The 23,079-nt window shown below is 35.6% G+C and overlaps 1 protein-coding gene across 6 annotated transcripts in view; it reads left to right on the forward strand.

The window, feature by feature from the left end:
- The window catches only part of PCDH7 (protocadherin 7), a 431,933-nt gene extending 409,397 nt beyond the window's left edge, over positions 1-22,536 (forward strand). For 4 of the 6 annotated variants that reach the window (XM_066387127.1, XM_066387128.1, XM_066387129.1 and 1 more), the window contains one exon: positions 18,207-22,536. In XM_066387127.1, the coding sequence (XP_066243224.1) occupies positions 18,207-18,583 (377 nt within the window). In that variant the 3' untranslated portion in view covers positions 18,584-22,536. The remainder of the gene's footprint in view (positions 1-18,206) is intronic. The other 2 variants (XM_066387131.1, XM_066387132.1) reach the window with 1 other exon arrangement.
- The last annotated feature ends 543 nt before the right edge of the window (positions 22,537-23,079 follow it).

The raw sequence follows: 23,079 nt of genomic DNA on the forward strand, positions 1-23,079 counted from the left end.
GGGGTTCAATATTCAATATGATTATTATTGCACCTGAATCATTGTTTATCCAGACATTTTTTTTTAACTCAAAGCCAGTCTGTTACTGACTATTTTAAAATATTTAGCCCTAACTATCTGGACACACTGTAAGAAGCATATTTTATTTGACTTCTTTCCCGTATTCATGAATAATGTATCACGAGTCACACTTTTCATATCATCTTATTCTGCATCCTCAACCTGACTGCAATTCTAAATGCACTTAATCCTGCCAAATCCCCGTGTGTTTTTTGGAAGCCACATAGGCATATCATGAGCAGATAATTAGTCCTTATTTTGACTGGACAACATTTTTAATAGTTGACACTTTTTACCAAGGCCTAAAGAATAAATGAGTCCCTTCAGTCATTGAGAGCTTTTATTCAGAGAGGCAAATTCTCCTTGACAGTTACTTTAAAAGACAAGTCATCTCAAGGTACTTGTTTTCCTTTCTAAATTCTCTTGCTTTTGTACTCTAAAGCTCTGCATTATTTAGACTAGTTAACATGCAGAGCAGGAAGCTGATTCTTAACTTTTCTCTTCTCTTTTGGAAGAAAATTTAATGCACATTAACTGGTATTCTGCACCTTTTATACTTCCTGATATGTTTCAAGATTCTTTAGAGTAAATTCTTTTTTTAAATGTTGGTTTACTTGTAAAGTCTACCCCAGTAATAGTTTAGAGATTTTCTTGTGTTGAAGGTACATGTTCTCTTTACATTTCTCAGATTAACCATCTTTTTCAGTCCACTTATTAAAAAAAATATATTAATATTTAAGCAGTAAAAAAATGATTTTATAATGTACAAAATAATAATTATGTAGAAAGTGTTTCTTTGGGGGAAATGAGAGATTATGCCTGGTTAAATAGATGACAGAGTACTAATTATTATTTATAGCCTTTATTATTATATACCTGCAAATCACAATAGATTAAGTTTCAGTTAACTCTGAGCAGCTAATGATTATGAAATACAATGTGGAGAGAAGAATCATTAACTTATATACACCTACTGTTTGAAATTGAATACTTTGCATTTCTTTTCCTAAGCTTACTGTAATATGCATTTTAAACGTTTATTAATTTAAATAAGTTTAAAATAAACAACAATAAAAGATGTATTTTTATCTACTAATCTGTGGATATATTTAAAGAAATTAATGTATTTGGCACTATAATTTATAATAAAAACACATGAATCTATAATCTTTCATACATGAAAAGTATTATTTTCCAGTAGTTAATTGGTAAATATTGTAAAATTTTATGGTTTTGATTCCTTTAATTTATTCTAAGAAGAGAAAGCAATGAACAAAATTATATAATTTTCAATAATTTAGAATAAAACATTCTACCATTCAAATATATGTGGAGAAGTCACTTAGGATAGTAGTTAGAACAATAGTCGTGATAAGAGGAAAAAATATATTAAGTGCTTCTATATGTAAATTATTTTGCGAAACACTTAATATCAATTTTCTTATTTAATCCTCAGAACGACCTAATGTGATAGTTTAATAACTTGTTCAAGGTTACATTTCTGGTGAGTGATAGAATGTGGACACAAGTCGGACTTCCCCTGCTCAGATCCCAGTGTGTTAATAATCACTGTGATTCATTGATTCTTTCCAATGTGGAGAAATGCAAGTAAGCGTATTCACAAAGTGAAAGTAGAGATGCACACAGTGTGCGATTCCTGGACTTTTGTGTTCAAAGATACAATTATGAAAAATACAAGGTATATAAATATATGTACTTGAAGACACCACTCATTTTATTCACTTGTAATATAGGTGGCTTTTACGCTGTGTGTACAAATTAAATCTCAGCTTTATAGATTGAAAATATAGATTCTCAAATAAATTAAAAAGTGAATATTAATCAATCAGTGGTTTAATACAGAAAATCAAGTTGGATAAGTACAGCCCACATATCACCCTGTATTCTCTTAAAAACTCGGTACAGTCATTTCTTTTCTCAATTTAACCAACCCAATTGCGATTAATATGTCCTACAGAATCTCTTTCATGCTTTGTTTGGCAGAAATAACTGTCCATACTTCTTTTTTCTATTCTTAAAGCTTGTATTTCCACTTCTCACATTCAATTCGCCAAGGAGTGGTTTAGCAACCCCGTGCTCTGAAGTCCAGCCCAGCTCCCTGTGGTTTCCAAACACGGCTCTCTGTCTCTGGAATGACAATGATCCAAAACCTCAAAATTAAGGTGTCTTTCTGCCATGTAGAATTAAAAATAAACCTATATGTGAAGATGAAACTTTTTTTTTGCTGAATTTGGCTTTAATAATAGTAGGAGTTTGAGGCTTTTTACTAACACAGTAATTTAGTCTCCTTATTTTGACTTGAATACCAAATTCTTCATCCTTTTTAAGAACCAACTAAGGGAGAGCTGTTTAAAAAAAAAATACAAAAAAGCCTAAGAAGAACAGCCATATCCCAATGTTATTCTAGCCATGGAACCTACACACACACACACACACACACACACGCGCCGAGTTTTTACTTTCTGTCTGTTCAAGAAAACAGTGTTTCCCTTATTTCAAACAAGATTGTTTTGATTGCTGTTTCTGACACCCAGGAACACTGCTTTTTCCAACTTTTTATTTCTGTGAATAGAGAAATGCTTTTCTGCTTTAGTTCATATTAAACAAAAATGATATTATGACCTCAGTTTGCAGTGCATTGATGGACTGACTGAGAGGTAGTATGATATAGTGGCTAAGAGCACAACTCTAATGTCAGATTGTTTGGGTTTGCAATCTCATTCTACCACTTACTAGATGCAAACTCTTAGGTAACTCACTTAACTTTTCTGTGCCTTAGTTTCCTTAAAATGGGGTAATATGCAACCTGTCCAAAGAGTTGCTGTGGGAACTGAAAGAGTTTTAATATATGTAAAGTTTCAGAATAATGTCTTGATGTGGCAATATTTCTTCAATAAATTAATGGATGAATTAAATAAACTTTTGCAGGTATGTTACCACAAAAGTGAAGCCTATCTTCCTTGAACCTAAAAGCTTCTTGCCAGCTTAGTGCAGTAAAGTTTATCTCTTATTTTCTTTCCCTAGCAAAATTTCCACTGAGTTCCCATGTCCTGCCATAACAAGTCCCAACCCCACTAGTCCTGAGATCATTTGAAAACCAGCGAAAGTTTATCAAAGTTCCCATCAAATGATTCACTTAGGCACTCATGAAGTATAATCCAGTGTTTAATGCAGTACATATAAATATTAAATATGTCATTTAAAGGAAACTCCCAAAGCATATGCCTTAGTAATGATTTCCATTGTTATCAGACTTATAGGTTCATCTTTTTTTGTTTCTTCTAGGTTTGGTTCACTTGAATTATACAAAACACTGGGCAAGACACAAAAACTTGCTAAAATTAATTCCTTCCAGCCTGTCTTCTTTGCCTAAGAACTGTGGAATAGCCAGTGAAGCTAATTCATTGAACACATGGGAAAATCTGTTTATACCATGAAACCTGTTTCTTTTTTTTTAATGTGATGCCCACTGCTGGCAAAATCAAAACTGAAAACATTGAAAGAAATATATTTAAATAAAGAGCATGTGTGGCAGATGGTAGAGATAAATAGTTGATCGTCACTGTCTGCTAATCTTACTGTATTCCCTTTCTTTATGTTTTGCAGTCTCAGAATTTTGCTACAATTATCTATGAAATTATGTTGATTGTTAAGCTCTGATTCATGCTTTTCCTGAGTCATCTGTGGAAGAGATGACATTCTAATTGCACTCCTGAATTTTTTACACTATACGTTTGTTAAGCACAGACACGTTTTACTAAAAAAAAAAAAGACAACTAAAAGTATGTAATTTGACATTGTGATGGATTAGTACTTAGGCATTAGATCAGCAGCACAATTAGACCGCTTAAATGTGTCCTACATCTTAATGTCTGTATGACTTTAAGAAGTCACATTGAACCCTCCTTTTTTAAAGGGTCTGTTGCCATTTAGCTGATTGAAATAAATCAAAGTCTATCAGAGGATTTAAGTGGATTATGAAAAGGCTCATCACAATTACACATAATTCTAGAAAATTAGAATCTAGGGAATTAACTGTAAATTCAGAATGTCTAAAGGTAAGAAATTATATTTACAGTAGACTTCCTGAAGTGGTTATTGAGGATGTGACTAACTCTTATTCCTTGAGAAATCTAAATTCCTTTTTAATAGGATAAAATTTAGTCTCTGAAGTATAATTTGAAATGACAGCTAAAAGTGCAATTTAAAATTTATATGACACTGTGTGCATATGATCATTATATTTTATATTAAATATCATATAATACAGACCTTACTCAGAAACAGCCAAGAATCCACAGATTTCCATGTGATATGATTTAGATATAATCCTTTTCAGTGTGATCCAGAATTTAAAAATTTATTTTTATGGAAACCTAGTACATACATATAAATATATAAACAGATAGTTTTAAAAAATTAATAAAATTTTCACAGAAAATATGAAAATGGTGTGAACTGCTTGACCCCTTAAATGGGTTCAACCACCATTAGTGGACCACAATCCTTAGTTCAGAAATCACTTCTCTAAAATGTCCATAATCCTACTTATTTAAGATGTATCCATCAGGTTGCTATCAAAAGACAAAATGAAATTTGATGAAATGAAATAGGCAAGCTGCCTGCAATAGTTCTTATTACGGCACACCCATATTACATACAAGAATGAGGGTAGACTTCTGCTTTTTATCTTTTTTATCACAAAGCGTACCTTCCCCTCATGACTACATTTTGAAAATTTTCATTTATGATACAAACTGTGTATGAGCCAAAAATAAATGTGATTCCTCAAGTGTATCACCAAAAGATTTGTGTAACTGCCAAACAAGGGTCCTGATAAAAAAATAAAATGATATTTATTGGCCCTGGCCAGTTGGCTCAGTGGTAGAGCATCGGCTCAGCTTGTGGATGTCCTCGGCTCATTTCCCTGTCAGAGCACACAGGAAAAGCAACCATTTGTTTCCCCACTCCTCCCTCTCCCCCTTCTCTCTGACTCTCTCTTCTCTCCCGCAGCCATGGCTCAATTGATTTGAACACAGTGCCTTGGGCACAGAGGTTATTATAATCCTTCTTTCTACTTGTGGCCTTCGTGAAGTTGTACATAATTGTCGAGGATGATATGCACCCTGTCTCTCTGCTGTTTTCATTCATTCATTGAAAGGGTACTTATTGAGTACTTGACTGGCTGGGTGCTAGGATTCAGAGTAAGCCGTTAAGTAATTTATAAATCCTGTCCTTTTACAGAAAAGTCTCATAGATAGGTAGCAGATTGCTATGCAATGTGTTAAGTGCTGTGACAGAGATAGATAGAGGATGAAAACTAAAGACACAAACAGAAATCAGAATTAGACAGCCTGGTCAGGCAAAATCTTAAATGAGACAGCTGGCAACTCCACTGTGAAGGATTTGTGAGAGATAGGTAGATGATAAGGCAAGGAATACCAGAGGAGGCAACACATATTATCATGAAGACCCGGAGCAGCAAGAGGCTTTCTAGAAATGACAACTCTGTTAGGTGTGTTGAGGTGGCAAATGGCAGCACATAGGAATGGAAAGAGAGAAGGGTTAGGAGGTAGGCAGGACTAGATCCTGAAGGGCTTTCCGTGCAAAAATATGGCGTTTGAAATTTATCCTGCACTTAATAACAGAAGGTTTTAAACTAGAGAAGGACTTGTTACTCCACTTATTATTCTGAAAATAATCCTACAGGTGCTATTTGTTAGAGTCTTTCCTGCTAACCACTAGGAGGAAGACAGGCAAAACAAGCCAACAGAAATGATACATACAATTCAGGAAGTCACAAAAGCACCATACATCTGACAAAAACCTTGTATGACTGTGCCTTGGTACCTGTCTCTACTACACAGATGTTAAGCCATATTTTCTTTTTTATCTTTTCTTAAGAACTAGCCTGACCTGTGGTGGCGCAGTGGATAAAGCATCGACCTGGAAATGCTAAGGTCGCCGGTTCGAAACCCTGGGCTTGCCTGGTCAAGGCACATACGGGAGTTGATGCTTCCAGCTCCTCCCCTTTCTCTTTCTCTTTCTCTCCTCTCTCTCTCTCTCTGTCTCTCTCCTCTCTAAAAAAATGAATAAATAAAAATTGAAAAAAAAAAAAGAACTATACTACCCACATTTAGAATGGCTTAAAATGGTTTCTTTGGTAGTAATCCCAGAGACAACTGTCACTGAGAGACTGAGGAGGAAGATGTTGTCACTAAGAAAAGTGGGTTGTCAGTACTTTTCCTGGCGGAAAAAAAAATTGAACTTTGTTGATTGGCCGTATACAAATAATTTGGACTATATACACACTAGGGCGTAGTAAAAGTTTTAAACGTGAAAAATAAAAATTCTTGGTCAGATGCTCAAAACTTCGGTGAACATGATTCAATGGGAACTTTGAAAATCAAAGTCTTCCCACTCCATTTTCTATAAAAGATGAGAAACGGGTGGAACCGAGCTAATGCACCAAGTCTATGCTGTCTGCCCTCTACCAGAAAATTCACGGGAGTATGTTGTAAGTTCCTTTTGCAACTGTAACAAATTACCAGGAACTTAGTATCTTAAAACAATAAAAATATGTTCTTTTAAAGTTAATGTAGATCAGAAGTTAGACCTGCTTGTTCCCCAGGCTAAAATCAGTCTCATCAGGGCTGCATTTTTTTTCTAGAGGCTTGAACGGAAAATCCGTACCTGGAATTTTCCAGTTTGAAGAGCCAGCCCACATTCCCAGGTTTAGAGCGGAGACCCCTGTCACCTCCCTGTGTTAAAATCCATTCATTAACAACCTTAACACCATCTGAAACCTTAATTCCCTTTTGCCATGTAACCTGCCATGTTCACAGGGTCTGGGGGTTAGGGGTAGACCACTTTACAGGGGACCATTATTCTGCCCACCACAGAAAGGTTACAGGAGTGACATGAGGTGACCAACGTGAGGACGGTTCCTGCAGTGTCACCCATGGAGCATGACGAGATAGGGGGCAGGCCCCAGAGGATCTCCGGAGCCTGTGTCTCTACCGATCACAGGCTCCAAGGGGCCGTTCCGCAGTGCAACTCGGCCGCTTTCTGAAGTAATTGGAAGTAAATAAAGGAAAACATTTCAATGAGCAGCAAAAATCAATGAAGCAAACGGATCCTGCGTTGCTCCATTGATTTTACCTCCACTTCACTCACTCACGGAGTCCTGTTTGCTAGTCATCAGAGGTCATTTTCTTCCTTTTCCTTTTTTTTTTTTTCAGCGCTGCTCTGCACTCCCGAGCCCTTTCGGTCCTAATTGTGATTGCCAGTTTAGTTTCAATTGATCACATTTTTAAAATTTTATAATAGACTTTATTTTTTACTTTTATTTTATATAATTTTTTTTCCTTTTATTGAATTTATTGGAGTGACACTAGTTAACAAAACGAATACAGAATTCAGGGGCATAATTCTACAACACATCATGTGTACACTGTGTTATACTGTTTCCCACTCGAAGTCTAGTCTCAGCTGTTCAACTTATCGATCCGAGCAAAGGGCCAACATTCTGTTTTAAAACTCTCCCCAGCAATGGCTTTTCAGCTCCTACCAAAAACTTTCAGAGCTTCATCTCTTAGTATGTCAAAACTCAATGTGTTCATGAACTCATCCTCAGTAAGGAACAAAAGGTGGAACTCACTGCCTTTCTCCCAGATTGCAGTGACTAATGCAATTCTGTCACCCCACAGCTTGTTATTACAGGAGCCTTTCCAGCCAGATAGACTTGCGAAATATTTCAATAGGTAATCCCATGCAAAAAATTTGAGAATGTGTTTCGAAAATAGCCATATGATGAGAATAATTGTGTAGTTTCTCAGGATCCCTAGCTTGAAGGAGGAAATGGAAAGTTACTGTGATTTTGGCTACATTGTATTACTTCAGTAAATTTTAATTGCAGTGATTTGCCTCTCTGCAAAAAGTAATTACATTTCTTCTTCATGAATGATTTGAGCTTTAACATAGTTCATTTTAGACTGTCACATAAAATAATACATAGAAAAAATACTTAGAAAACCTTTTATCACATTATGGCCACTGCAGTGCATCTGTTCTTCTTTAACACAACCCTGAACATGGACTTAATTTGCTATAATATTTAACATATTCCCACTAAGTACTTAGATACATAATACTGGATACTTATTACAAGATTTAGTGTTTAACTTTTCACTTTTGTAGAATGTTTTCCCATTGTTTATGGAGAGAAAAAAAATTTGAGAAAATAATATCTAATAATTGATTTTTTTTTGCCTTTTCTTTTTCAGCCTTATTTGTTTAGAATTATGTGTTATGTGGGGAAGCAAAGATAAAGTGAGCTCTTCCTTGAAGACTATAATCCAAAGATTGTATTTTTACAGTTAACAGTCTTTATGTATTATTTTTAGGATAAACATCTATTTCTAAAGACAATATTAATATATCTTGTGGGGTATACATTCTACAACATTATGACCAATAATGAAAAATTTGAAGACTTGAAACTATTATTGAAATGTGACATTTAATTGATACTTGCAACTAAAGTAGTACCCACATTATACTTTACAGTAAAACTAATAGAAAGTGGCTAACACATTTTATTAACTTAAAATAAAACTCATGTGTCTCATTACCATTTTTGTATAAACTTTCATAACTAGAAGAATTCATTAGTTATTCCCTCCTTATGGTAAGTAAGTTGATAGCAATTCAAGACACTGATTTAAAGCAAATACTGGATATAGTTTTGAGGGGAAAAATTTTTTTAAATTGGTGATCAGCAATCAGTTAAACCCCTCTCTGAGAGTTAATTTGCTATTTATACAAAACCGTATGTTACTGGGGGTTTTAGATTTAGGCATTTAAATGACCAACCTAGAATATTAATTAATAAACATAAATTATTTCCATACTTCTAAATATATGTTTTATATATATTTATAAAAAATTTAAATCATTTTGTCACTGTTTGAAGGGCTGTTAGTTTTCCATATGTAATTTTGATTTTTCAAAAATGGGTGTTGAGCCTGACCAGGCAGTGGTGCAGTGGATAGAGCATTGGACTGGGATGCTGAAGACCCAGGTTCGAGACCCTGAGGTCGCCAGCTTGAGCGAGGGCTCATCTGGTTTGAGCAAAAGTTCACCATCTTGGACCCAAGGTCACTGGCTCGAGCAAGGGGTTACTCGGTCTGCTGAAGGCCCACGGTCAAGGTATATATGGAAAAGCAATCAATGAACAACTAAGGTGTTGCAATGATAAACTAATGATTGATGCTTCTCATCTCTCTCCATTCCTGTCTGTCCCTATCTATCCCTCTCTCTGACTCTCTCTCTCTGTCTCTGTAAAAAGAAAAAAAAATGGGGGTTGAATTGTTAAATACTTCTTAATCGTTGATTCTAACTCAAAAGGGGAAAAAAGTCTAAAAATACATCCTTCTCCTATTCACCAGATTATTCAAAGTATTAACTTCCAACATTAACTGAGGTATCTTGAAATCCACTGAAATGTTATGTAAGTTTTGGGTACTTATCAGCATTTACAGAGAAAGGCAAGAATTCTAGTTTTCATCACATTGTGAAACCCTATGACACTCAAAGCAAATAATTGCTAATATAGAAAAACCCAAGAGACTAGAAAGAAAATCATGAAAGTTATGATTATTGCATTGGAAAATAAATATGAATGGCCAAAGACACCCAGAAATGGGTCTACTTTCAGTGGAATAATCAATTGCTAATTTGTGAAATAAATGCCTCCAGTCTCTTTCTGGATTTTATAAACTCTTTTGATCATTACTGGAGTGACTTCTCAATGCCAGCACTTCCTTCCTCTCCTCCATTCTGCTCCCTGAGCGCTCCTATAACCGCAGCCTCTCATTCTGAATACGTGGAGAGAGAAATCAAAGGGAAGCCGCATCTCTGATGTGCATAAATTGATTGCTCCCAAGCAGTCACCATCCATTTTTGTGCTGTAGTGCAGTTTTCATGTGCCGACCAGCAGATTCATGTTTGAGTTGATTCAGCAGGACTGCCTGAGACATGGCGTGCACAGCCTCCACTGTATATGATAATGCCACATTCAGAGTGACAGTGGTCTAAGCCTCAGGGCAGTAAATGCTTCTTGAGATACATTCAATTGCTATTTAACTGACTTTAGCCTAAGGTATGGAGAAAAGTTGCTGATGCTTTCAAACATGTTTAGACATTTTAATATTGTCTTGGCGTGTCAGCCGGAACTAGGGCACTCCTAGGTTTAACACAGTAAAATCCTGCAAGAGTGGGACCAGGATTTCCAGGGCTTTCTATGGTAGCCCTCTGTTTGATCTTCTTAATTGAATGTGTTTAATCTTTAAAAATGTTCTTTTGAAAAGTTGGACTTTCGGCAATATGGGTCAGTTTCTCATCTGTAATAAAATAAAAGAAGTAGAATGTATTGTTTGCAGACCTCAGGCTGTTCTTTAGAGTGGTTTATTTGTTGCAGATAATATAATACATTGGTGATCATTAGCTCAGTGATGTATGGCTGTTATCAACAACCCGCCCCCCCCCCCCCAAACAAACACAAAGAAAGGAACATAACTTGGGGGCTTCAAACAACAAAGATTGATTACGTCTCACATTTCTGTGGGTCGGCTGCACAGCTCTTCAGGTAGTTTTGTTCATTCGGTGTGGCTGTGTTCACCCGGAGCGTTGGCTGGGAGTAGGCTCTGCTGGGACAGCCGAGTCTCCTTCTCAAACAGTGTTTGATCTTCAAAGAGGCTGGATCATGCTAGCTCTCAGGAGGAGGCCGCAGGGTTCCAAGGGCAAAAGCAGGAGCTTGCTTGGGCTCTGGAGACCAGGTCTGGAAATAGCACACAGGATTACTTCTGCTACACTGTAGTCCTCAAAGCCAGGCCAGCTTCAAGGTATGCAGGAATAGAATCCACATGACGATGCTAGGAGCAGTGGCTCCCGCTGGGAAGCGTGGGGGTGATAGGAGATGAGAGGAATTTCTGACCGTATATTACAACTTAAACCCATCCCATACTTAGATTATGAAATCTACATAGCTCATGGGCTCAATGTCTTTTTTGTTTCTTTGCTTTTGATGTAGGAGGGATGCATGGCATTTTAGGTACTCATCTTGATTTTTGTTGTCATTTTTGATTTTCAACCTCTTAGTCTTAGATTAGTATACTGCTAATTTTTGACCTATTATTAAAAGAGAACTCCTTGTATTAGGCAGAGCATGATAGCAAGCCAGCAAACCACATTGTTTTCAAGTGAAAATGATTAGTTGTGAGGTTGAGCTGTTTAGGTTGTAAAGATAACTGCAAACAATAGAGCATTTGCCCTTTAGTTTTGAGCAACCATAAAAGCACATATTGAATCAATCCTTTTGGCAAAGTCTTTGTAAGTAGTAAGTAGTAAGAGATACTTGACATGGAGTCACAGGATATGGTGACCAGTGTGTTTTCCTAAATGCTTGGTACCTCTGGTGTTACAGACTCTATCAGCAGAAGCCCATTAGTACTACAAGAAAAGTTACTCAAAATGCATGGGTTTTAAATTAATGATTGGTATTAATTTCAAAAAAGTTATTTGAAACCCTTGGGGCCAGACGCACTTCAAAATTCAGGATCCTTCATATTTTAGAAAAGGTTAATATTATGCATATTTTATATATTATTTTTAAACATCTAAAAGAATCTAATATAGCGTCTTTAATTAAACATACTCTTTCCACAATAAAGCATAAATATACACACTATGTAAACTTAATAAAGGTGAAAAATAGCCTTGTACTGAAGGTCAGTTTTGTTGTAAATTTTTTGTAAAATAGATAACTTTTGGTTTCCCATGGTTTTTTTTTTACTTTTAATTAATGAAATATAGATAAGGGATTGTGCACCCGAAGTAGCTAATATTTATTCAGAGTCTTTGTGCCAAGAATTATTACAAGACTTTAACTATATTAGCCTTCATTTAATCTTCAGAATAAGCCTAAGTAGTTAATTCACTTGTATGTCCATTATACAAATAATGAAATCGATAGGAATTAAGCAACTTGTTTACAATTATATCCTTACTAAGTAACAAAGTTAGGATTTGAATCCAGGGATCCGGGCTCGTCAGGCCTTTTCCCTTAAACACAACCCATTTCACTAATGTGAGACTATCAAGAAAAGGAAAAATCTGTCTCCTAATCTACCCATGGGCATCACCTATTATTTACTGAACATCTACACAACATTAGACACCATGGGGTGGGCTTTAAATATACTAACTTTTTAATCCCCACAGTAAATGGTGGAGCAGGAATTGTAACTCATATGTGAGGATCTTGAGCTCAGAGAAATTATATCCAAAGCCACACAGTTTAGATATCACTGGCTAAAATACCCTATCTTTTTTCTGAGCTCACTGTCCCTGCAGGTCAGTGCTCAGAAGAGACATAGATGAGTCTAAAGTAAGGGTTGGGTGGATAAGCGATCTTTATATCCTCTTTTCATTTGGTTGGATCAAATGATTTTATGAAAAAGTGGAACACTACTTAGAAGTCTTAACCCTCTTGTAGCCCTGGGTGACACCTCCATAACTGTCTGTTTCCTCTGCTTCTGGAAAGTGGTCAGATATTTAGAGGCTCAAAAACCATTTGTCTGTGTCAGTGAGCCCCACCTCCTCCATGATCTATCAAATACTTGTCTTTCTAGTCTTTCCAAAATCCCCAAATGGCAAAAGGCAGGAAAGATCCTTAGGTTATTTATATAAAAGAGCCACGTTATTGCAAATAATTGTTAACCTTGTGGATCTTATCCTCTTGCACCTAAGCTTTGTGGGCTACAATAATAATTTTCCAAATAAAAAGTTTTGGCTAACCTAACCGTCATTTATTTGTTCTCAGTTTTATTATTTAACAACAACAACAAAAACTCCTTTTGTCACAGCTGTTTTAAAATCAAGTATTCCATTTAATCATTTGAATAAAAGATATTTTCATTTGGATTAAAGAAAGTGAAGGAAACGTTTAAATAATGGTGGGGGAAACTGTCAATTATTTTATTTCACCCTTTTGTAAAAATTTTTTTCACAGTCTACCCAATTTCACCAGAATTTAGGGGTGTTTCTAGAAAATGAAGTCATATAATAGAAAGTTGGGAAATTAGAAAAGAAAAAATAAATAGTTAAGAAAAAAAGTGTTATATGTGGTTTTTTTCCCTGCCCCAAAGAAGAGAATATTACAATTTTTCATTTGCAGAATTTTTGCCAAGTAACATAGAACAGATTGTAGGAGCAATATGAATTTCAAGGATGTCTACACATTGGAAAACAACCCATTTATCTCATACAGAGAAGGAATTCAGTAATTTATATATTAAACAAATAAGCAAAAGATGCATATAGCTTTTAAGTATCTGAGCTTTAAAAAAATCATTTGAAATATTTTAAAACTAAATGCTTCATTTTTATGCCTTTGCTTGGGAAACAGAAATGTCTTTGTGTCTTCAGCCCCAAACCAAGAGCCTGGAGTGGAGTGTGGGTCCAGGATTCTAGCAGCATGCATAACTCAGCACCTGAAAATCCTAGCTGATCCGGAGCTGTCTTCACGGGTTAATGATTCCAGTGCTTCTGTAGAATAATGATACCTCTGATGGTTTCTGAATTGTGTAGGACAGCTTCTGGAAACATTAAGTGCCTGTCTGAATCTGGGCTCTCCTTGTTATTTCTAATGATTCTACAGCATTTTGTCTGTCTGTCGCTTCTTGTGGAGGTCACTGCAGCGGCATCTTCCTAACAGCCACTCTTCTACCCTACTTTTTCAGAACGCGTATCACTTCTTTTTAGAGAGAGAATCGATGTCTGACATTAGTTATAATTTCCTTTACTTTAGGAAAGGTATAGTTTCAGGGAGGTAGTGCCACTTTTGACACGCAGGAGTAAACTTTGTGACTTTGTGGCATCTATTTTCTGTGCTGTTTAGATATGTTCTCCTCTTTCTTTGGAGACTATAGATTTTTTTGGTATGGTTGTAGGCAGCAGTGATTGACCTCTAAATAGTATCTGTTTTATTTTAAGAAGGAACAATATGGTGGAACGGGACATACTATATCAAAAGTCAAAACACTTATTCTTTGGCCTCAGCTTGCCCCTAGGCCGCCTGGATCCCTCACTGCTTTGACCCTCCTTGCCTTTTGGTTGTGATGAGGAGTAAAAGAGATGACGTGTGAGAAAGGGCTTTATGTGTTTTAAGTTGTTCTAAGAGTGGTTGTTATGATAGCTTAAAATTGTCCTTTCAATAGGGAAGTTAACTTTATGTCTGAGAAAGGACTTAAACTCTCCAAAATGATGTGATGAGTCTAGTAAATAGCATAACTAGGTAAGAATGGAGAACTCCACCAACAATGCTAAAAGCAAGGACAGGATCAGATGAATGCCACTTCCTCTAATCTTCTGTGACTGATATGACTGAGTTGGAGTGGGCTCTAAGCAACGCACCTGTTTTGGAAAATGCTGATAGAAAATACCATTATATTTCAATATACTTTACTTTTTAAATTGATATACATCTTACTCTTTTAAACTGATTTAACCTATCCCAGCTAAACAGAACTATAATTAACTGATTTTCATCTTTAGCCTGGTCAAAATTAAAGGGAATAATAGTAAACAAAAGCATAAGATAATGTTCTCAGATTTGAAAAAAAGCATCCATGAAAGACTAACAAAGATTACTAGCTGTGGAAGTTCTGCCTCTATAATCCCACCCAAAATAAGACATTTTATAGTGTAGCCTTTATGAAGGAAATAAAAAGTGTATTTAATGATTCTCTCTAAGACCCCATATAACCTTTATTTTTTTTAAGCTTTATGCCATATACTTACATAATTAAAATATGAAAATATAGAAACACAGAAAGATACTATTCCACTCAGGCCTTCCCTTTAATAAATAGTATCATAATAAAAACTGGGCTTGCTAATCATTGGCATTTCTTTCGAGGATTTGAGTCATCAAGATTGGAAGTTTTGATTGCTCATGATGAATTTCTTATAGCCTTTCTTGATTGTTTTCTAAATTTGATGACAAACACTGCAACATGTCTCAGCCAATTAGGCTTGTCAACTTCCAGTGTGGTCCCCAATCAAGTCTTTGACTTTGGAAATGACAGCAGTTCCTTATTAAAAGTCATGCTTGTTGGGTAGGGTTGTAGCTCCCACACATGGGGCTGATAGCAGCAAAGACAAGCTGCCTCTCATTAAAAGCAATAAGAGGAAATCAGTGTTAGCAGGAAGTAATATGGACTGTGAAGCAAATGCTGAGAGAAGGAACTGAAGAGTATCTCACTTCTATTTGACTGGAATATAATTTCTTATGAGCTACAGGGAGTTCAGGTACACAAGTTAAACAACAGGTAAGAAAAGTTGTTATTATTAGCATATAAACATAGGCTCGATAAGCCGTCTAAATGCATCTCAAACAAAGGAAAAACAAAGTGCTATGAATTTCAAACTGTAACAAAAATTAATCCCCCCAAAGCAGCAGCCTGTGTAAGCCATTGTGTAGTGAAATGACACACTGTGTGAGACTTATGGAAACTTAGAGAGATGGTCTCCACCATTTTGGATCATTTTTGTAGGGAATGACAACTACATTCGTAGATTTTTTTTTTCTATTTTGATAGCTAAATTCCTTGCTAGGCATTATCAGAAGAGAAGAAGAAACTTTTTAATTCATTAAAGCAGTAAGAAAAATAGGAGTGTTTAGAGTAAAAAATAGATCTGATCTTACACTTTGCATTTTTATAAGTTTCTTTTTTCCTCTTCAAAGTATTTATGTTAGCTGCAGATAAACAAAGTAACCCAAGACAAAAAAATTGTCCCAAAGAACTCACAGTTTGCTCACTTAGTCCAACGAGATTACAGAAACCATTCACAAAATTTGTCAATAATTTGATTTTTTTTTTTTTTTTTGTATTTCTCTGAAGCTGGAAACGGGGAGAGACAGTCAGACAGACTCCCGCATGCGCCCGACCGGGATCCACCTGGCACGCCCACCAGGGGGCGATGCTCTGCCCCTCTGGGGCGTCGCTCTGTAGCGACCAGAGCCACTCTAGCGCCTGGGGCAGAGGCCAAGGAGCCATCCCCAGCGCCCAGGCCATCTTTGCTCCAATGGAGCCTCGGCTGCAGGAGGGAAAGAGAGAGACAGAGAGGAAGGAGAGGGGGAGGGGTGGAGAAGCAGATGGGCGTTTCTCCTGTGTGCCCTGGCCGGGAATTGAACCCAGGACTTCTGCATGCCAGGCCAACGCTCTACCACTGAGCCAACTGGCCAGGGCAATTTGATTTTTTTTTAATAAATCTAAAATATATGTTTGAGTGACAAAGATGGAAATTAGCATAAACAAATGAAAAAAAAAGTACTTTTTTCTTTTGATGGTAAAATTAATACAATCTGCCCACTTAGAAGTCAAATAGCAGCATGAGCAACTACAATAAATAATTGTCTTTGCATTTTACCTTTGGGAGAGAAAAAAGTAATTTTAGATTTCCTTTGAAGAAGACTGGCATTTCCGTGTTGAACTCTCAACACACAATATAAAAATCTGAGGCCACAGTGATTCAAAAATCAATGGACTGACAAATGTCAATATTTCAGTTATCCATCATGGAAGGAAAAAATGACATGCAACATTGGACTACCTTATATAAAAGATTTGGCTGAGTAAAACTTGTAAAAATCCTATACAAATAATTGTAAAAAATAAAGGTATAATGTTAAACTACCACGGATGTGTGTGGAGACACAAACAGAGTATGCAAATATATTTGGAATAATTTCAACAGCCCCCTCTTCTATTTTAAACCAAAGCTACCGGGATTCTGTCTATGCAAATCTCACTAATTCCAATTGTTGTGAATATATTTGCAAAGGTCAAAAGCTATCAGTTTTTAAGTCTCAAGCCTTGTAATAAAATGATGCCATATAATATGAATGGGAGCATAGTCATACGATGTTCTTCTGTTTGTCAATGAAATAAACTATAAAATTGAGTAAATAAAACCCCAGAGGTTATTAGAATTTGTTGAGGTAGAACAGGTTTTTGTTTTTGTTTTTTTCTCTCTCACTCTCTCTCAAACAAAAACAAAATCTGTTTTAAAAAAGTTGTCATAGTAAGAAAATTTATAACTGTTCTTCAAAAACAGACACACATAATGATTTTAATTACACATACAAGTAATTTTTAACAGCCACCTCTAATGCTAATTCCTAAGGATTCTAGATATGACTTAGCTTTATAGAAATAGAAGACATTTTTCATTCTAGGCAATACCATTAAATAGGAGTACATGCTATTTCATAAAAACTTTAAGAGTTTGACTGGATATACCCAATACATTGCAAGTCACACAATATTTCATACAGCAAACACCTTCACAAATGTACTTCTATGTGAACACTCAAGATTATCGTACAGTACAGATATATTAGGTCATTTAACATGGTGAGGGGAGGGGATATGAGCTGGGGTGGGGTAGGTGGTAATATTGTTGGTATGCTCACACCTATAACTTACTTGTACTTAGCTTTTTAACTTTTTACCACATAATGTGCTGTCAATTTAACTTCTACTTCTGAGTCACTCTGATGTTTTAGAATGTATTTTAAATATAAGGTTTTGCATATTTGCATTCAATGAATAATGTATAAGCAGGAAAAAATCCAATTGGCAAAAATACATGATTTCTGGGATAATTTATAAATACAGAATATTATGTATTTGGATTTAATAACTTTTCTTATGCATGTGGAACACTTTATACTTATACAAATATCTGTATGTACTTTATTCCTACTTGAGAAAATATGCACGTTTCTGTTCTGTAACAGACGCATGTATACCAGTGTCCTCTACAAACTTAAATTTATCAGTTTGTTCATTCTTCTCTTTCCATAATACCTGATGTTTTTGCAAAACCTTATCTTTAATGGACATGAAATGAAAATCGTTCTATGGTGTGTTTAAAGAAGGGAACATATATGTACATCTATACATACACATATATATGTTCCTCTACAATTTCATATAGATTAGAAATACCTGTTGAAGGACATCCAACTTTAATGGCTCCTTGTCATTGAATTTCAGATTCAAGACCTCTTCCAGATGTAGCCCTGACTGGGAAGTGCACCCGTGAGTGTGATGAATACGGCCACTCAGATTCCTGCTGGATGCCGGTCCGCACTTCTCCGGAGAGGAAGAAGAGTCAGCCCAAACTCTCCACTTTCATGCCTGTTGATGAACGAGGAAGCCAGGAAAAGCTGGCCAATGGCGAGGCCGCCATCATGGGTGACCGCAATAGAAACCTCCTGAACAAAAAGTTGACCTCATCCTATGAGACCTTCAGTGCAGCTAGTTTCAGCAAAAATGAGGAAGCCAACCCTGAGGATATTCCCCTGACAAAAACAGGGGAATACAAGCCATCTCCTGTCAATACGCTCACTAGAAGAGAAGTTTACCTGTAGGCTATAATGAAGCAAGAGGAAAGTTCTTTTTCTGTATGAGAAGGAGAATAAGGGGCAAAAAACCTTACAAAGCAAAACCGTTTAATCAAAAAGAGGGGGCTACCAAAGAGACAAAGCTTTGCCTGCCACTTCTGCCTCCAGATCAGACCTTCAGTGATACTGTTGGCCTGATGGTAATGTACAATGTAGAAACCATCCTTGTTGCTTGCATGTCCGACCCCCTCACTGATTCCCAACACCCACACCCGTTCTCCCTCTTCCCCACCTCCCCTTGAAAAGAAAAAAGAAGAAAAAAAAAGGTGGTTGCAAGTTTCTTTCATGGTAATAAGCCTGATTAGCAGAACACGACACACTCTCATTATCCCTAAGCTGAAGCATGATTTTAGTCACTTTGATTTAGTTCAAATGTCATCTGACTGGTTCAGAAAGGTGGATCAAGTAAAGATATAGTGCAAATGTATTATTGGAATCTTATTAATCACCAGGAAAGGAAATCCCTCAAAAACAATACAGACCCTCTAAAGGCACAGTCTATAAGAAGCCTTTTAGGAAGATCACAGCTTTAATATTCAATCAAAGATAAAGAGCTAAACAATACCCAGTCGGAGATTCCATTCCGAAATTAAGCTATGTTGTTCTTTTCAAATCAAAAACATCATCTTTAATTCCATACATACACAGAATATTCTTATGATACACACAACCTTGACCATATGACCAATTACACTAATTATAATTTGTAAACATAATTTTCTCCAGGAAAGCATCATGATTATTAGCTAACTGGAACAATTTTGTCATTAAAAGGCCAAAGATCATGTGGCGGATCAGGGAAACCATGAAGTAGATTTGGTCTTGACTTGGAAATCCATTAGGCAACAAAAGCCACTGAAGCCATTCATGCACAGAAACGCTCAAACACTCGTTTATTTTACATTGACTCCATACCCAGAAAACACATACTTTCTTTTCAAATGGATTTTCTTTAAAGTTCAGAGAATACAACATTAAAGGAACGTATTTTTGGTATTACTATAGGCAAATTAGTTGAGGTTCAGGTTTACTTTCATAAAACATTATAAGGGGAGATTCTAGTTCTTAAAATCCTATTTGTGAGTAGGTAGGGAAAGAAAGATGTATCAGCACACCATCTGATAAATTCACTATTATCATTTCAGAATCCAGGTCATGCTTGCTGGTCTTAATTATCCATGTTTCAAATTACCAATTGCATTTTTTATGTGTTCAATGCACACTTCCATATAACACAAGTGCAATAATTTTGGATCCTGTGTAATACCACACTACTTGCAGACTAACGATATCGAAACAAGGCTACATCTCAATTGGCTTTGTCATGAATCTGTTTTGAACATTATTTAATATATGTCTTAAAATAAATTCAGACTGCACATGTAAGAAATGAGTTCTGAGCAGTAATATGTCTTACAATATGTACATCTCAAAGTTGAAAATTGTGTAGTTTTCTCAATGCAAAAAAAGAAATAAAAAGAAAGAAAGAGGGTATGCAGATTTTGAATCACTTGCTCTATAGAGGATGATTTCATGCGATTGGAAGTAGAGCTGGGACATTCAGACAAAAGTGACAATCCAGAGACAGAAGAGGGGATCACAAGGGAAGAAAGCAAACGTTCCCACCGTTGACTGTCTGTAACTTGGTTGAGGCAGAGCCTTGATGGCTGTCTAGCAAACTGTAACAACAATGTAGCTTTGGGTAGTTTCATGCTTTTTGGAATTTTTTAGACTGTAAAGTGAAACTACCTAGAAGATAGGTTGTTAATTCACTATAAGTCATCACACTGCTTATCTTTGAAAAACACTTCTCTGTTTGGTGGGGCACTCTTTTGGGGTCATTTCCTTATGACCTTCCTTAAATGGAATTTTCATTTTGATGTTAGTTTATGTATAATAGTTAGGATAAAAGAAGATATGTAATTGAAACAAAAGTGTTGGACTAAAATATCAATAATTGAACATGTTTATGTTTGATTGTTATTTACATTATGGAAAGACACAAAGCTAGTACTTTGTTAGGAAACTGCATTAAAAGCAGTTCTCCCTTGTATAATCTGTAAGTACCTATTAAGACAAAATACTTCTAAAGATACTTATGAAATGTATACATATTTTTTTCTTGCACGTTACAAAGGAAATACTCAATTGCGTAACACAGGTGTTCAACAAACTTTTTTAATGCATTTCTTTTCTTTCTATCATGAGACACTTGAAACCATTAGATAGCTCATTTCACTCTATCTTGAAACCCTTCTGTTGTCTATAAAGCTAATACGGGTCATACTGGACCTTCAGATTAATCGGATCCACATTCCCCAATGACATTTGCACCACATTTAAGACAGCCATGTCATTGTCATTTAACTCGTGAGCCTCTCTTAGAACTAAAATGGGTGTGAAAGAATAAAATTCAGTGTACTGTAAGTATCCGCAGTAATTCTAGTAGAATTAGCTATCATAACATAACATGTTTATTATATAATGAGCTGGCATGACACAGAAATATATTTTGTGTTTGTATGACTTTTATTTTGAATAGGTTAAATATGGTGCCACTCCATATATAGAGTGCTTTTGAAAAAAAAATTTTTTAAAAGAAACAAAAAAAATAAATGAGTGAATGCAAAATAAGCAACTGTGCCTTTTATACCTGTTGTTATGGTAAAAAACAAAAACAAAAACAAAAAAAAAGTTGTTGGGTTTGGACAATGAGGGGAAAGGGGCTATTCCCAACTTTTTGATTCTATATATTTATCCATGTTTATTTTCTGAAAATAATAAATAATATATTAAAAATTTGCCTTCTGAAAAACTCAGATAATGGACCAGTCTTAAATATTGTTCATTCATACACCAAAATTAAGGCATTAATATGAGCTGCTCAATTCAGTCTAGAAGGCTAAATCATTCGTTGTAATTAGAACACAGGAAGATACCATCAGGGGTGAGATCAGTCCATCTGCAAGATAAAGGATTGATTTAGAATTTCTATTCCTTATTTCCTATTTGTTATGTTTTGTTTTTTTTTTAGCTGCTGTTTGACTTTGGTTGTACAGTATATAAACCGTACTTGTTTTCTGTACACAGGAATCTCAAGTGAACTTTGCATGCCCTATACATTAAGACACATTTATAAATTAATGAGTAACTATATAAATTTATGTGTTTTAAAATGTCTGTAGCTTCAGTCTAAAATCATTCTGAACCTCCAGCTATCGTGTCTGGTTGGTTTGTGACTGGCCTGCTGCCTGAGTTTCAGAAAACAAGGGAGGCATTATTTTTATGGAAAGAGGAAGGAAGATGGTACCGAAGATGTCTGGCTGAGAGGCACCCTAGGAAGCTATTTTAACAGAGTAAAGTCAAACACACAAACCCGAAGAAACTGTCAAAACAGCCATTCTAAAACAGTCATGAGAAATCTGAAGACCCTAGTCGTTTTATGTATATTGTTATCAGTGATAAATATACAAGGTGTTCTTAAGGAGGAAAACAAAAAAACAAAGAGTGAAGGTGATCATGAATATCATAATGTTTGTCAGATGTGACCCAGGCAGAGGTACTTGTAACATCTGGAGGAAGGCATCATTTTTCCAGCTACCTAGGGTTTCCTTTCAGAGGACTTTTCCTACATTTTCAAGCACTTGCATTCAGTGTGGTACGATCTGTTTGTAATGTTAATCATTGACTATTGTTCTGCTACTTGGATGTTGATAGTGAAGCAGAGAACAATTTATCATCGTTTATTATGAGTCACTATGCACGCAACTATGCTAAACATGGCGAAATGTATTAAACACTCGTCCAACTATTTATAAAATACTTTACATAATTTAATTTGCTTTTGTACAGTTTTGTGTAAATAAATTGCTTGTCATTTTTGTCTCTGCAAATTAAAATATAACATGGTCAAATGGTTACACACTTGTAAGTGTGCTTCTCTGTTGACAGGTAATTCAGTTTTGATTGGACGAGCAGTGAACGAATGCATGTACCAGTTTGATTTAAAATAGCTTGATTTCCTCCAAATTAAGATAGAGTAAGGAAAATAAAGTTGTAGCAGTTGTTGATTTGGGGACAAGTGCGTAACTGTCATAATACTTTGCCTTGTAATGGATGGTGAGTGAATTCTTCAATCTCATCAAAAGCAGTCCTGAGACAGTTACCTAGTTGGCTTTTACATCTTAAATGTAGAACTTAATATCGTTAATGTAAAGATTTATTTTTTCAGAGAATTTTCACATTAAGATAAAATTAATTCTAAGTCAAAATGTATCTCTGGAAAGGCAATATTGGTTTTTGATAATAAAGCAATGACAAATACAAAAAAAAAAAATTTATATCACGTGAGATGCAGAGGAAATGCCCGACACACACACAAAAAATAGAGAATTTTTACCTTGCTCATTTTTTTGTTAATTGAGCTTTCCCTACTTGTTATAATTTTAAGTCATTTGCTAACT

This window comes from Saccopteryx leptura, chromosome 5 (genome assembly GCF_036850995.1).
Source record: "Saccopteryx leptura isolate mSacLep1 chromosome 5, mSacLep1_pri_phased_curated, whole genome shotgun sequence".
In the NCBI taxonomy this organism is placed as follows: Eukaryota; Metazoa; Chordata; class Mammalia; order Chiroptera; family Emballonuridae; genus Saccopteryx; species Saccopteryx leptura.